This window comes from Peromyscus eremicus, chromosome 8a, assembly GCF_949786415.1.
Source record: "Peromyscus eremicus chromosome 8a, PerEre_H2_v1, whole genome shotgun sequence".
Lineage (NCBI taxonomy): Eukaryota > Metazoa > Chordata > Mammalia > Rodentia > Cricetidae > Peromyscus > Peromyscus eremicus.
In genome coordinates, this window is record NC_081423.1 from 70,041,176 (window position 1) to 70,054,531 (window position 13,356).

The 13,356-nt window shown below is 44.2% G+C and overlaps 1 protein-coding gene across 1 annotated transcript; it reads right to left on the bottom strand.

Moving 5' to 3' along the window:
* Positions 1 to 154: 154 nt before the first annotated feature.
* Smg8 (SMG8 nonsense mediated mRNA decay factor) lies at positions 155 to 8,859 on the bottom strand. The gene is made up of 4 exons (XM_059271437.1): positions 7,007 to 8,859; positions 5,228 to 5,373; positions 2,301 to 3,173; positions 155 to 723 (listed from the first exon to the last, which is right to left on the bottom strand). The coding sequence occupies exons 1-4, from the start codon at positions 8,763 to 8,765 to the stop codon at positions 526 to 528; spliced, it is 2,976 nt and encodes a 991-aa protein (XP_059127420.1). The 5' UTR covers positions 8,766 to 8,859; the 3' UTR covers positions 155 to 525.
* Between the last annotated feature and the right edge of the window lie 4,497 nt (positions 8,860 to 13,356).

Below are 13,356 nucleotides of genomic sequence, written 5' to 3' on the forward strand. Positions count from 1 at the left end.
TCCTGGCACTTGGAAGGCAGAAGCAGGTGATCTCTGAGTTCGAGGTCAGCCTGGTCTACAGAGTGAGTTCCAGGATAGCCAGGACTACAAAGAACCCTGTCTCAAAAAACCAAAAAAAAAGAGAAAGAAAAGAAAAGCATGATCTTAAGGAATATCCCAACTGAAACATCATTTTATCAGAAAGATGAAACACCAAATTACAATAAAAATATGCCTTATATTGACAATGAAATATAAAAATATGCCTTATATCGACAATGAAACAAAACAAGACAAAACAGAGCTATCAACTATACATTTTTATATCCATTCTTTTCTAGAACAAACTTTTATTAATTTTACAATAAATATCAATATAATGAAATAATGGAACAATTACTGTCCAAATACTGAACACTTCTAACCAAAACACATGTTGGTTTTGGGCAAACACAGAACACACATTTAAAAACAAAATCTCACACACACCCAAACATGACAAACGTCGGCTCCAGGCTCTGGTCAGAGACTGCCCGCGGGGAGAACCTATTGTGTCACGGCTTTCAGGATGCCCCGAAGCACCTTGTAGCTCATGAGCTGCACGTTCTCCTTGGGAGGAAAACAAGGTCCCCTCTCAGTCACATATGCATAAGGAAATCTCAAAACCCACAGGCCATCAGGTGGGAGAGTGATTTCTTGTTTTTCTGGGTAAAATACTGGACATGGTGGTGGGCCTGGTTGAACCTGAAAAACACAGGTAACAGAATTACTTGTAGATTTCTCAGTAAGAAACACCTAAACGTTGAGTGTCAACAAACAGTGGGCTCAAACCCACTGCAGACAGAGCAGCCAGACTCAACAGGAAGGCGGGAGCTGCTGGCACTTTCTTGGTCCTCACTTTGTCCCCTTGGTGTCTTACTCCCTCTGCGTTCTTTTCCACTTCCTGTTGACCAGGTTTGTTTGTTTGTTTGGTGTAGTTTTGGTGGCTGTCCTGGATCTCACTCTGTAGACCAGGCTGGCCTCGAACTCACAGAGATCTGCCTGGCTCTGCCTGGGATTAAAAGCGTGCGACAACACTGCCCAGCTGACCAGTTTTTTTGTTTTGTTTTGTTTTTTGTTTTTTAATACAGAATCTCTCTTTCCATATCCCTGGCTGTCCTGGAACTCACTCCGTAGACCAGGCTGGCCTCTAACTTACAGAGATCCACCTGCCTCTGCCTCTGGAGTGCTGGGATTAAAAGCATACACCACTTCACCTAGCTTGTTTTCTTTTTTTTTTTTTTTGACTGCACTTCTAAATCAGTAGGTGTTTGGAAAACTATGGTTAAACTAAATTCTTACTAATGGTTGTCATAGTTAAATCAATAAATATCTTGGATTTAAAAGAAATTAGGTACTGGGAATATAACTTATTGGTTAGAGGGCTCACCTAGCATACCAGTGTGCACACAAACAACAAATTAATAAATGATAGATAAATAAATAAGTGTAAACAAAAATATTTAAGCAGATATGGGGTTGGAAGGCAATTCAGTGATACAGCACATCTGGTGACCTAGACTTCTGCGAGTTCTAGGTTAGCCTAGTCTATATTTTGGGTTCCAGGATAGGCAGGGCTACACAGAGAAAGCTTGTCTCAAAAAAACCAAAATAATAAATAAATAAAAATGATCAGAACAGGCCGGGCGGTGGTGGCGCATGCCTTTAATCCCAGCACTCGGGAGGCAGAGGCAGGCGGATCTCTGTGAGTTCGAGGCCAGCCTGGGCTACCAAGTGAGTTCCAGGAAAGGCGCAAAGCTACACAGAGAAACCCTGTCTCGAAAAACCAAAAAAAAAAAAAAAAAAAAAAAAAAAAAAAAAAATGATCAGAACAAAGGGCAGCGGATGTAGCTCAGTTGGTACAGTGCTCAGTACATGAAACCGTCACTGAATCCCTAGCACTGCCTAAACTAGGGTGTGGGTATGTACCCTGCCATCCAGGCACTGAGGAGGTAGAGACAGGAGGTAAGAAGTTCAAGGTTATCCGTAACTACACAGTGAGTTTCAGGCTGGCCTGGACCACATGAGACTCTCTCAAACCAACAAACAAAAATCAAAATAATCATCATGGGCTTGGGATACAGCATAGTTAGTAAGGAAGAGACATGCCTAAAATCCCAGCACTTGGGAGGCAGAGACAAGATGATCAGAAGTTCCAGGTCACTGAAGACTTCACATCTAGTTCCAAGGCAACATGGGCTACATGGCTTGCCCCATGAAGACCACCCCCAAGAAAAGCATTACTTTTTTTGTCTGTTTAGGGGAGCGGTTTTATTTCTTACCTGGGGCATCAGGATTATCTGCAAAGGAGCATCAGGAACCACCACAAAAAGCCTCATCAGCTGCGCATAGTGTGGCTTGAGGCCTCTGCCCTGAGATGAGGACAGGATGTACAGGGGCATATCGCTGTTGAGGGCTTTTAGAGCTGACTCCTTTGGCCCACTTCCCATCACTTTCATGACTTTGTCAGGCCCTGAGCACATGAATCTCCGACCTCGGGAGTCTTCGTACTCAAAGCCAACGAAAGCTCTAGCTATGTCATCCCGCCGCCTTCCTCTGCCCATGACAACGGCACTTCTCTTTCCAGGAATGGCTTTATTTGGAGCAGGCCAGGAGTTCGTGTCTAAGTCTCCCTCATCTTCGGCTCTAGTCCTGATGACAATGTCCCAAGGCATAAGATAGTTTGTTCCTGGAACGAAGCCCTGTTGGTCCAAACCTGTATGGAAGTTGTAAGACTTGGCTGGGCCGAGTTTAACCAAAGACCAGCTGGAGAATTTGGGTAAGAGACCTTTGGGGCAATTTGAATGTAGCATGCCTGGGAGATATTCCACTGTGGATGCCTGCCGATCAACCAAGTTTGGTCTCTTGTCAGATTTGACTTCTCCTTGACCGTGAACTTCTGCATTGTCTCCTCCTGCTTGTGGGTCAGCTGGATAGGTCCCTAGGCTATCTGTTGACTGGCCCAAGCTCAAAGCTAAACTCAGGCTTGTGCTCTCCCCTTGGGTTTGAGGTTCTTTCTCTTTAAGTTTCTCGGCATCTGAGTCAGGTGGGGCAGGAGACGGTTCGTTTTTAGCAGGGGCAGGATCTGGAGTACTTGGTTCAAATACGGGGAAAGTGATATGATCCAATTTTCCACAACACTTTTCTTCCAGGAGCTATACGAAGAAAAAAAGAATATATTTATTTCAAATAATATATTCTTCTTTGTATGCTTACATAAGTAAAAAAACAAACAAACAAACAAACAAACAAACAAACCAAGCATATCACTGAGCAGAGGGCGGGTAGTGCATGCTTATAACAGTATTTGGGAGGGCAGGCTGGGTGAAGTAGAACAGAGAGTTAGTTAGCCTGGGCCACAGAGCAAGTTCCAGACCATCCTGTGCTCATCTGTCTCAAAACAAATACAACAACACACACTTTGCTCTAACAAGCAGGGTTAGCAATCAATGTATGATCAAAGAAGAACACACAGTTTTTTTCTTTGACAGTAGGTATGTGAATACAATTTTCTGGGTATTGAAGTAGTAAGAACTCTTTTTGTATTCCAAAAGAATCCAGTATGAGTTATTCCTTTGAAGCAGTGATTCAAGGCATGGCTCTGTTTTCAATCCCAGTGACCATTAGTTCCATAAGAATTAGACTCAAAGAGTCATTGGACATGTTTGCTGTACTGACCCACTTAGAAAAAGTGATTTAAAAAAAAAATTGTTTTGGCGAAGTGGTTTTTTATTTTATTTTATTTGAGACAGGGTTTCTCTGTGTAGCCCTGGGTGTCCTGGAACTCAGTCTGTAGACCAGGCTGGCCTTGAACTCACAAGTGCTGGGATTAAAGGAGTGTGCTGCCACCACCAGGCTTGGGGGAGTGGTTTTATGACCACACATTTTCCCTTTTTACTTCTGTTTAAAACCACATGAATGGAGATCCAGAGAGATGGCTCAGTGGGTAAGAGCATCTGCTGCTCTTGCAGAGGATCTCGCTTTGATTTTCAGCACCCGCATGGTGGCTAACCCCATAACTTCAGTTCCAGGGGATCCATGCCTTCTTCTGATTTCAGTAGGTACTAGGTACATGTGTGGTGCACACAGGCACATGCAGGCCAAACACTCAGACAAATTAAGTAACTGCAGCTCCAGTGGGTCCAACACCCTCTTTTGATCTCCACAGGCATGTAACACAATATACATTCAGATACATATATACTTCAATAAAAATATTACTGATGACAATGTCCCAAGGCATAAGATAGTTTGTTCCTGGAACGAAGCCCAAGATAGTTTGTTCCTGGAACGAAGCCCTGTTGGTCCAAACCTGTATGAAAGTTGTAAGACTTGGCTGGGCCAAGTTTTAACCAAAGACCAGCTGGAGAATTTGGGTAAGAGACCTTTTGGGCAATTTGAATGTAGCAAGCCTGGGAGATATTCCACTGTGGATGCCTGCCGATCAACCAAGTTTGGTCTCTTGGTTCATTTCAGTAAAAGGAGTAACAAATAAAATTGTGATTAATGGATTTTTTAAGCTAGATAATAAAGGCCTCTTTCCAAGTCAGGCATGGTGACTCCTGTTTTTAATTCCAGCACTCGGGAAGCAGAGGCAGGCAGATCTCTGTCTATACTGGCAAGCTCCTGATCTACACTGCAAGCTCCAAGTCAGTCAGGATTACATAAAGAGATCCTGCCTCAAACATAAATAAATAAATAGATAGCTAGATAAATAAATAGTGATTTGTTTATTTATTTATTTGTTTGTTTACTTATTTTTTGTTTTTCGAGACAGGGTTTCTCTGTGTAGCTTTGGTGCCTGTCCTGGATCTTGCTCTGTAGACCAGGCTAGCCTCGAACTCACAGAGATCCACCTGGCTCTGCCTCCCCAGTGCTGGGGTTAAAGGTGTGCGCCACCGCCGCCGCCGCCACCACCACCGCCACCACCACCCGGCTTAAATAGTTTTTTAAAAGGCCTCTTTTCAAATAAGTAAGTAAAAATAAATCTTTAAAAAAATCCTCTAGCTGTATCATTCTAATAGTTCATATACTAAATATATATATATATATTCATAAAGTATGGTTAAGAAAAAAAACAAACAAGAAGTGCATGTCACGAACTTGCCCTTGTTTTTATGCCACTGCCATTGCATTTCTAAGTGTTCTGTTTCTGAATATGTATTTTTACTGGATAATATTCCGTAACAAAGAGAGCTTCAGAGTCTACCTGGTAAAAGTCATAGTTAGCGGCCTTGATATCAAAGGGGTCGTCTCGAGGAGCCTGTTTCCTTCCACAGTTGCAGGCTCCAGTAGAGCGGGCTCGGCTATTGTGGTAGAGCACAGGAGGGTTCCTGTCCGCCTCTGGTTTTTCTCCTGGAAGATGCAACTGTCATTATTACTCTCACAAAGACAAGTTTACCTTGCGGTTTACAACAATCAACTCCCCACATTCTCCAGATAGTTCTCTGACATTTAAGAAACACTCACACACACACACTCACACACACACACAAATCTTAATTAAATACACAAGCCTTAAGTTTTACCCTTTTATTCAGCACAGATGATGAGACCTGGTGCCTCATTTATATATGCAATGCAAGTACTCCGTCTCCTAGCTACACCCGCTGTCTTAACCTCAAAAGGCTGAACCAGCCAGAAGTGGTAAGGCAATCTGGAGACAGAGGCAGAAGGATCTCTACAAACAAGGGCAGCCTGGTCTACAGGGAGACCTTGTCTCAAAAATAAATAAAAAGTTGAATTTCCAAGTGAAGTTTTTCCTTCTGTGTCACATCATGATGACCTTTCATTTCATTACATTCCTCTTAATTCAACAAATACTCTAAGATGAAAAGTGAACACACATTTTCTGAAACCTCATGCTTTTGAATAATTATCTACCAACTCACTAGAGTTCATTGTTTAAATACAAAAAAATGAGTGATGGGTGAGATTTTCCTTTTAGAGGTAAAAGATAAAATTTAAAGCTGGAGCTGGCAAGATGGCTCATCTGGCATCTGAGTTCCATCCCCAGGACCCACATGGTAGAAGGAGGGGACTGACTCCTGCAAGTTGTCCTCTGACCTCCACACAAATGTCTTGACATTCACGTATCTATAAACACGCACAATCTATTTATCTACACACACACACACACACACACACACACACACACACACAGACACAGACACAGACACACACACACACACACACTGAATTTTAAAAACAAAAATAAATAGATGGTATTTACTAGTTGGGTGTGTTGGCACACACATTCCAAAGGCAGAGGCAGGAGCATCTCTGTGAGTTTAAGACCAGCCTGATCTACAGAATTTTGTTTCAAAAAATCAAAAAACAAAAAAACCAAAACAATAAAAGAACAAAAACAAAGAAGGAAGAAAAACAGATTTTACTGTTAAATTTCTGCAGGGTTCTTTAAAAAACAAACACATCGCTGGGCGGTGGTGGCGCACGCCTTTAATCCCAGCACTCGGGAGGCAGAGGCAGGCGGATCTCTGTGAGTTCGAGGCCAGCCTGGGCTACCAAGTGAGTTCCAGGAAAGGCGCAAAGCTACACAGAGAAACCCTGTCTCAAAAAACCAAAAAAAAAAAAAACAAAAACCAAAAAAAAAAAAAACCCAAAAAAAACCCAAACACATCAATACATACCAAACAAGTCATCTTAAAACAAGAGTAAAAACAGTTCAGGTGCAGTAAGACCACTCAGCAGTTAAAGTCCTTGCTGTACAAGCCTGACTCCATGAGCTGGTTCCTTGGAACCCATGTAAAGGTAGGCGGGAATCCACTTCACATTTCCTCTGACCTCCACAGATGCGCTCTCTCTCTCTCTCTCTCTCTCTCTCTCTCTCTCTCTCTCTCTCTCTCACACACACACACACACACACACACACACACACACACACACACACACCATACAAGCACACAATAATAATAATAAAAGCACAGCTCAAGTTTTCATTGCAAAATGTTGGGAACTTTGTAGGTACCTGATTTAGGTAAGGAGTGAAATTTGTGCACACAGTGCTGGTCCGTCAAACTTCTCTCTTCGCAGAGCTGATGGCCGTTGCTCCAAAATTTGTAGCAGTCCTCATGTAGCTGCATGGCGTACTTGTGAAAGGCGGGACCTCTAGCATGTTGACTGTATACTCGAAGGGCCTGAGCAAGCTGATTCTTGTGGACTGTCATAGTGTAATTATGAGGCAAGTTGGATTGGTAGGCACTATGAGCCATGGGTAAAGCTTTTTGGCACCGGTTTTCTGAGAATTTCGTGTCTATATCCAAAAATCCTTCTAAGACTTTAATACTGCTTAAAATCTTAGAGGTTAGCTCTCCAGTAGGGGAGCCCAAATCCTCTTCCTTCCCATCAATAGCCACCTCATACAGTTTTGCAGCTGCTGAGATCCACTTCTGATAAGTGGGAAGTTCAAAATGGGAGGGCTGTGGGTTCCTGCCCACACTGTCATCAAAACCTTTTTTGCTCAGGACCAGCTCCACATGCTGCCACAGGAATTCTCGAAGAGTGAAGTCCACCAGCTGGCCTGAAGAACCGGAAGTGCTGCTATCGATGTGGAAGGAGAGCTGTTGCCGGCTGTGTTGTCTCATCACTTGATAACGCCTAGGTCCAGAAAGGGGTGCAGGCACCAACAAAGACTCGGGGTCCTTCACCGTACAATGACTCCTAAGTTGGTCCAGCAACATGCCGATTGGGTCCTCCTCCTGACTTCCTGGAACTATGTACACAAAGGCTTGGTTGGCAGGTACCGTAAAGAGGCAGTTGATACTCTGATTGGTCAAGACTCGACTCTTGCGGAAGATTCTATAGATCTGATCCTCCAGAGCATGCTGCAGTCTTCTTTTGGGAGAATGCTTCTTGGGCTTATCGGGATGAGCCGTATCTTGGCTCCGAGGGGGTTCCACCTTAAGGGCTCCATTGAGTTGAAAGAGGAAAAGGAGTCTAGGTGGGCAAGGTCGGCAGTTTAACTTCCAGTCTTTGCCAACTGGACAATCCTTAATGGCTGTTTTGAGTAGGGGTAGTACTTTCTGCCTCAGCCCATCCAGGGCTCGGAATACTCGGTCATAAGTGATGTCAAAGGAACAAGTCGGATGGACCAGGAGCAATATATGACAGACAGAGAAAAGGTAAAGGAGACTGAGGCACTGCAACTTCTCCTGATGCTTCCAGAACTCGTGTGTTTCTGCATGAGGTAAAGAGAGGCCTCCACCAGCTTCTCCGCTCTGGAGAGCCCGACAAGCACGCAGAAGCTGTGAATTGTCACAGATGGAAGTGAGAATAAGGTACAGAACTTTACTTTCCTGGTTGTAATAGGCCTGCAGAAGGCTAAAGTCCTGGGGACCTGGCTCGGCGTGGTTACCTTCCGCCGTAGCCATACCTCCACGAAGTGCATCCCCGGCGGCAGCCCCCGGGTCGCCGGCTCCTCCGGCCTCTCCGACGGCGACCGCTTCCGTCTTGATTCCAGGCCCTGGATCCCCAGGATCCTGATGGTGGAAGAGAGGGAAAACCTGTCGGTCGCACACAGTGTTCACCAGAGAGAACTTCTCGGAGTTCAGGCGCAGAGCCGTCTTGCCGAAGATTCCCACCACGCAGATCTCATCCTCCCTCCACGGAGGCTCGGGCGTGGCCGCCGCGTTGCCTCCGCCTTCAGCGGGGGGACCTCCGGGACTCTCGGAGCCCAGCCAGGCCGACTCTCTCATCAGAAGTTCCCGCAAACTGACCGGCCCCGCCATGGCGGAGAAGGAGATTCCTCCAGCCTCCTTCCTGTCCCTCGCTAATCCCAACCGACCCGGTCCTACTGTGAAATACCTCCTCCCCACGTCAGTCCCTGCTTTTCTCTCATTTTAGTTCCGGTGTCGTGTTCCGTGTGGTGTGTCATCTTGGCCATCCTCTGTCCTCCCACCCCGCCCCCCTCCCCCTGCCTTTTCTACTGTCCTGCTAAGGTCTTACTTAGCCTTACATTTGCTCAGTTCGAGACTATAGGGATTGAGATGTCAAAAACATTGGATGCAGTTTGCATTTTAAAGAATATGTCAAAAATAAAATCCAACTGATTCTTCTAACAGCTCAGCGGGGGTGGTTACTTATACTTGCACTTTCTTTTTAAGCTGAGGCACCAGGATTCCTTTTTTTTTTCCGAGACAGTTTCTCTGCGTTGCCCTGGAACTCACTTTGTAGACCAGGATGACCTCAAACTCATAGAGATCCGCCTGCATCTGTCTCCCCAGTTCTGGATTAAATGAGTGTACTACCACCGCCCAGCACTTTCTTTCCTTCCTTCCTTCCTTCCTTCCTTCCTTCCTTCCTTCCTTCCTTCCTCCCTCCCTCCCTCCCTCCCTCCTTCCCTCCCTCCCTCCCTCCCTTCCTCCCACCCCACCCCCCTCTGTCAAAATTGGTTTTTCGAGACAGGGTTTCTCTGTGCAGCCTTGGCTGTCCTGGACCTCTCTCTGTAGACCAGGCTGGCCTCGAGCTTACAGAGATATCCTAACCTCTGCCTCACAAATGGTAGAATTAAAGGCTTGCACCACCATCAGAGAGAGAGAGAGAGAGGGTATGTGTGTGTGTGTGGGGGAACCAAGCATATTGTCACACCCCTGTAATCCCAACATTCAGAATGGTGAGGCAGGAGGATTGCCTTGAGTTAAAGACCAGCCTTGAATACAGAGTTACGTACTTGCTCCAAAATAGGGGGAAGATCTCACATTTTATTCTATCATGTGAGATCCCAGGATGGAACTCAAGTCATCAGGACTGGGCTGGAGAGATAGCTCAGCGGTTAAGAACTTGCTGCTTATGCAGAGGATCGGTTCAGTTGCCTCATAATCACCTGTAGCTACAGGCAAAGGATCTGAAACCCTCTCTGGCCTTCTTGGGGACTAGGCACACACATGGTGCATATACCTACAAGTAGGCACTCATCATACATGCATATAAAAATGCTGTAAATAAAAAAACAAGGGCTGGAGAGATGGCTCAGTGGTTAAGAGCACTGGCTGCTCTTCCAGAGGTTCTGAGTTCAATTCCCAGCAATCACATGGTGGCTCACAACCATCCTTAATGAGATATGGTGCCCTCTTCTGGCCTGTGGGGATACATGCAGGCAGAACACTGTATACATAATAAATAAATAAATCTTAAAAACAAAACAAAACGAAACAAAACAACAGCAAAACAGTTGCTGCTCTTCCAAAGGACCAGGGTTCAATTCCCAGCGCACACACATGGCAACTTACAACTGTCTGGAACTCCAGTTCCAGGAGATCCAATGAACATAAAAATTTAAAATGAAAAAAACAAAAAAACAAAAAACAAAACACACACACACAAAAACCCTTAAAACAAAAGTTGTCAGGCAGTGGTAGCACACACCTTTAATCCCAGCACTCAGGAAGCAGAGGCAGGTGGATCTCTGTGAGTTCAAGGACAGCCTCCAGAGTGCTGGGATTACAGGCATGTGCCACCACCGCCCGGCTGGAGTAGACACTTTTACACATTGAGTTTACCTACTGAGTTACCCTAGTGGCTCCAATCTTTTTTTTCCCCCTGAGTCCTTGGCTTATACTTTTTTGTTGTTATTGTTTCTTGGGACACGGCCTCATGCAACTCATGCTGGTCTTGAAATTGCTATGTGGCTGAGGATGACCTTGAGTTTCTGATTGATCTTCCTGTCACAACTTCCTAGAGGAATACAATACCATTCCTGGCTTTTCTTAGATGCTAGGGATCAAACCAAGGGCTTTGTACGTGGTCTATCAACTGAGCTACATCCCAAGCCCCAGTACTTTTCTTTTCTTTTTTTGGACAGGGATTCACTATGTGGCCTGGGCTGGCCTCATACTTGCTATGTATACCAGGCTCACCTCAAACTCACCCCTGCCTCTGCCACCCTAGTGCTGGGATTAAAGGTATGCATTACCATACCCAGGTCTTCTCTTAGAAACAAAACAAAACAAAAAGGACAACTTTTATTATTATTATTATTATTATTATTATTATTATTATTATTATTATTATGTGTATATGATGTATGTGGAGAAACATGCCACAGTAAGAATGTGGAGGTCAGAGGACAACATTGTGGAATTGATTCTCTCCATCCACCTTTATATGGGATCCAGGAATTAAACTCAGGTCCACCAGGCTGGCTAAGCAATCACCTTTACCTGCTGAACCATAATTTTTTTTTTGAGACAAGGTTTAACTGTGTAGTCCTGGCTGTCTTGGAACTCACTATGTGGACCAGGCTGACTTTGAGCTCACAGAGATCTGCCAGTCTCGCCTCCCCAGTGCTGGCATTAAAGGTGTATGCCACCACTACCAGGGTCAAAAAAAATTTTTTTTAAGTTCAAAATGTAGTGTGGAGGTGCACGCCTTTAATCCCAGCACTCCAGAGGCAGAAGCAGGTGAATCTTTGTGAATAAGGAGCTCCAAGCCAGCCAAGACTACATAGTGAGACCCAGTCTCAAAACAAGCAAAACAACATAAATACGGGAAGCATTTGACAAGCAGTAGTTTAATGAAATTATATAATGTGCAGAGTATTCAAATTGTTACAATGAAAAAGTATACAAATTCTAAAATAAAAATTAGTAAACAATTTAGGGTTCATTTTAATACTGATACAACAGCAATAGCAGCTTTGTAAATGTTTTACCTATAAAATTTCTGTTTTATTGAGACAGGGTCTCACCAAGCTGCCCAGTCTGGCTGGTGGCCTTGAACTTACATTTCCCTCCACCTCAGTCTTCCAAGTATCTGGGACACCTTTCAGAAGCCACTATGTCCAGCCTAGCTTTTATTGTATTAAATGAACCTTCTGTGCCATAGAATGATTAAGTTATTTCAGTCACTCTGGTAAAGTGTATATTGGTTTATTAATATTGTAAACATAAGTGTCCCACAAAATACCATTCTATTATGAATCCTTTACTTTCAGTAATCATTTCCCTTATTTTTACATAATATCACACTAGCTAGCATTTTTCAAAAAAAGTTCTGCTGGACTTGGTGGTGCATGCATTAATTTCAGCATGTAAGAAGTGGAGGCAAGATCAGAAGTTCAAGGTCATCACTGATTAAATAGTTCTGGGACAGACTGGGCTACATGAAAACCTGTCTCAACAGGCCACAAACAAACAACCGTCTAGCTGGTCCTAGATATATCTTTTCTGTATTATAAACATAATGTGGATCTCATAGTCAGGACTGCCTCAAGGTGCTCAAACACTGCCCCTTGGAACTACTTTACAGTCTGATGACTCTGACAACATGATTTGGCATCTCAAAGTAATATCATTCAATGGAAATACAGGGGGGGCTGGAGAGATGGCTCAGTGGTTAGGAGCACTGGCAGTTCTTCCAGAAGACCTGGGTTCAATTCCTAGCACCCATATGGCAGCTTACAACTGTCTATAACTCCAGTTCCAGGGGATATGATACCTTCACACCAACGTACATAAAATAAATTTTTTTTTCTCAGAGCTGAGGACCGAACCCAGGGCCTTGCACTGGCTAGGCAAGCGCTCTACCACTGAGCTAAATCCCCAACGCCAAAAACTCATTCATTTTTTTTTAAAGATTTATTTATTATGTATACAGTGCAGAACACCAGAAGAGGACACCAGATCTCATTACAGATGGTTGTGAGCCACCACATGGTTGCTGGGAATTGAACTCAGGACCTCTGGAAGAGCAGCCAGTGCTCTTAACCTCTGAGCCATCTTGCCAGCACCGCTAATTTTTTTTTTTTTAAAAAGGGAAATATAGGGATTTGACCTGGAGCTATAACTCAGTGGTAGAGTTTCTTACCTACCATGCTCAAGGCCCTGGTTCAATCCTCAGAACCAAAAATATTTAAACAGAACCCTCCAGGAATTTCTAGGGGACTGCTAAATTATCTTTTGGGGTACAGTGAACCGGAAGATTAAGATTTTAAGGCTATTATCTATGTGGCTGCTTCCCATCAGACTAGAAAGTTCAGTGAACATCTGAAGTCTTGAGGGGGGGCCTTTTGTTTTTGTTTTTAATGGATAAGGGGGCCATTACATAGGGGTGGATAACAGCATCAGAGGTGATCCTGGAACTGAGGGTATGGCTCAGTGGTAGAAGCACTTGCCTAGCATGCTCTAAGCCCTGAAACCCCTCTTTACCAGAAAAAAGCGCAGTTACTCCTGCACCTTGAGTCACACTCACTTGAATGGGAATTATCCATCTATTCTACTCAGAACAGATGTTAAGGGATCCTGGCTGAAGCTATACAGTGTTCACTGCCAAGAAGACATATGTAATAAAACTATGGGACCCCAGAAACAAATTGTAATTTTT

What these genes read in the sequence shown, in the direction of transcription:
- Smg8 (XM_059271437.1), bottom strand. Translation starts at nt 8,765, where the DNA reads ATGGCGGGGCCGGTCAGTTTGCGGGAACTTCTGATGAGAGAGTCGGCC. An exon ending in TCACTCCTTACCTAAATCAG is followed by an intron (nt 5,374 to 7,006) that starts GTACCTACAAAG and finishes TGCATCTTCCAG; the next exon opens with GAGAAAAACCAGAGGCGGAC. An exon ending in CTAACTATGACTTTTACCAG is followed by an intron (nt 3,174 to 5,227) that starts GTAGACTCTGAA and finishes TTCTTCGTATAG; the next exon opens with CTCCTGGAAGAAAAGTGTTG.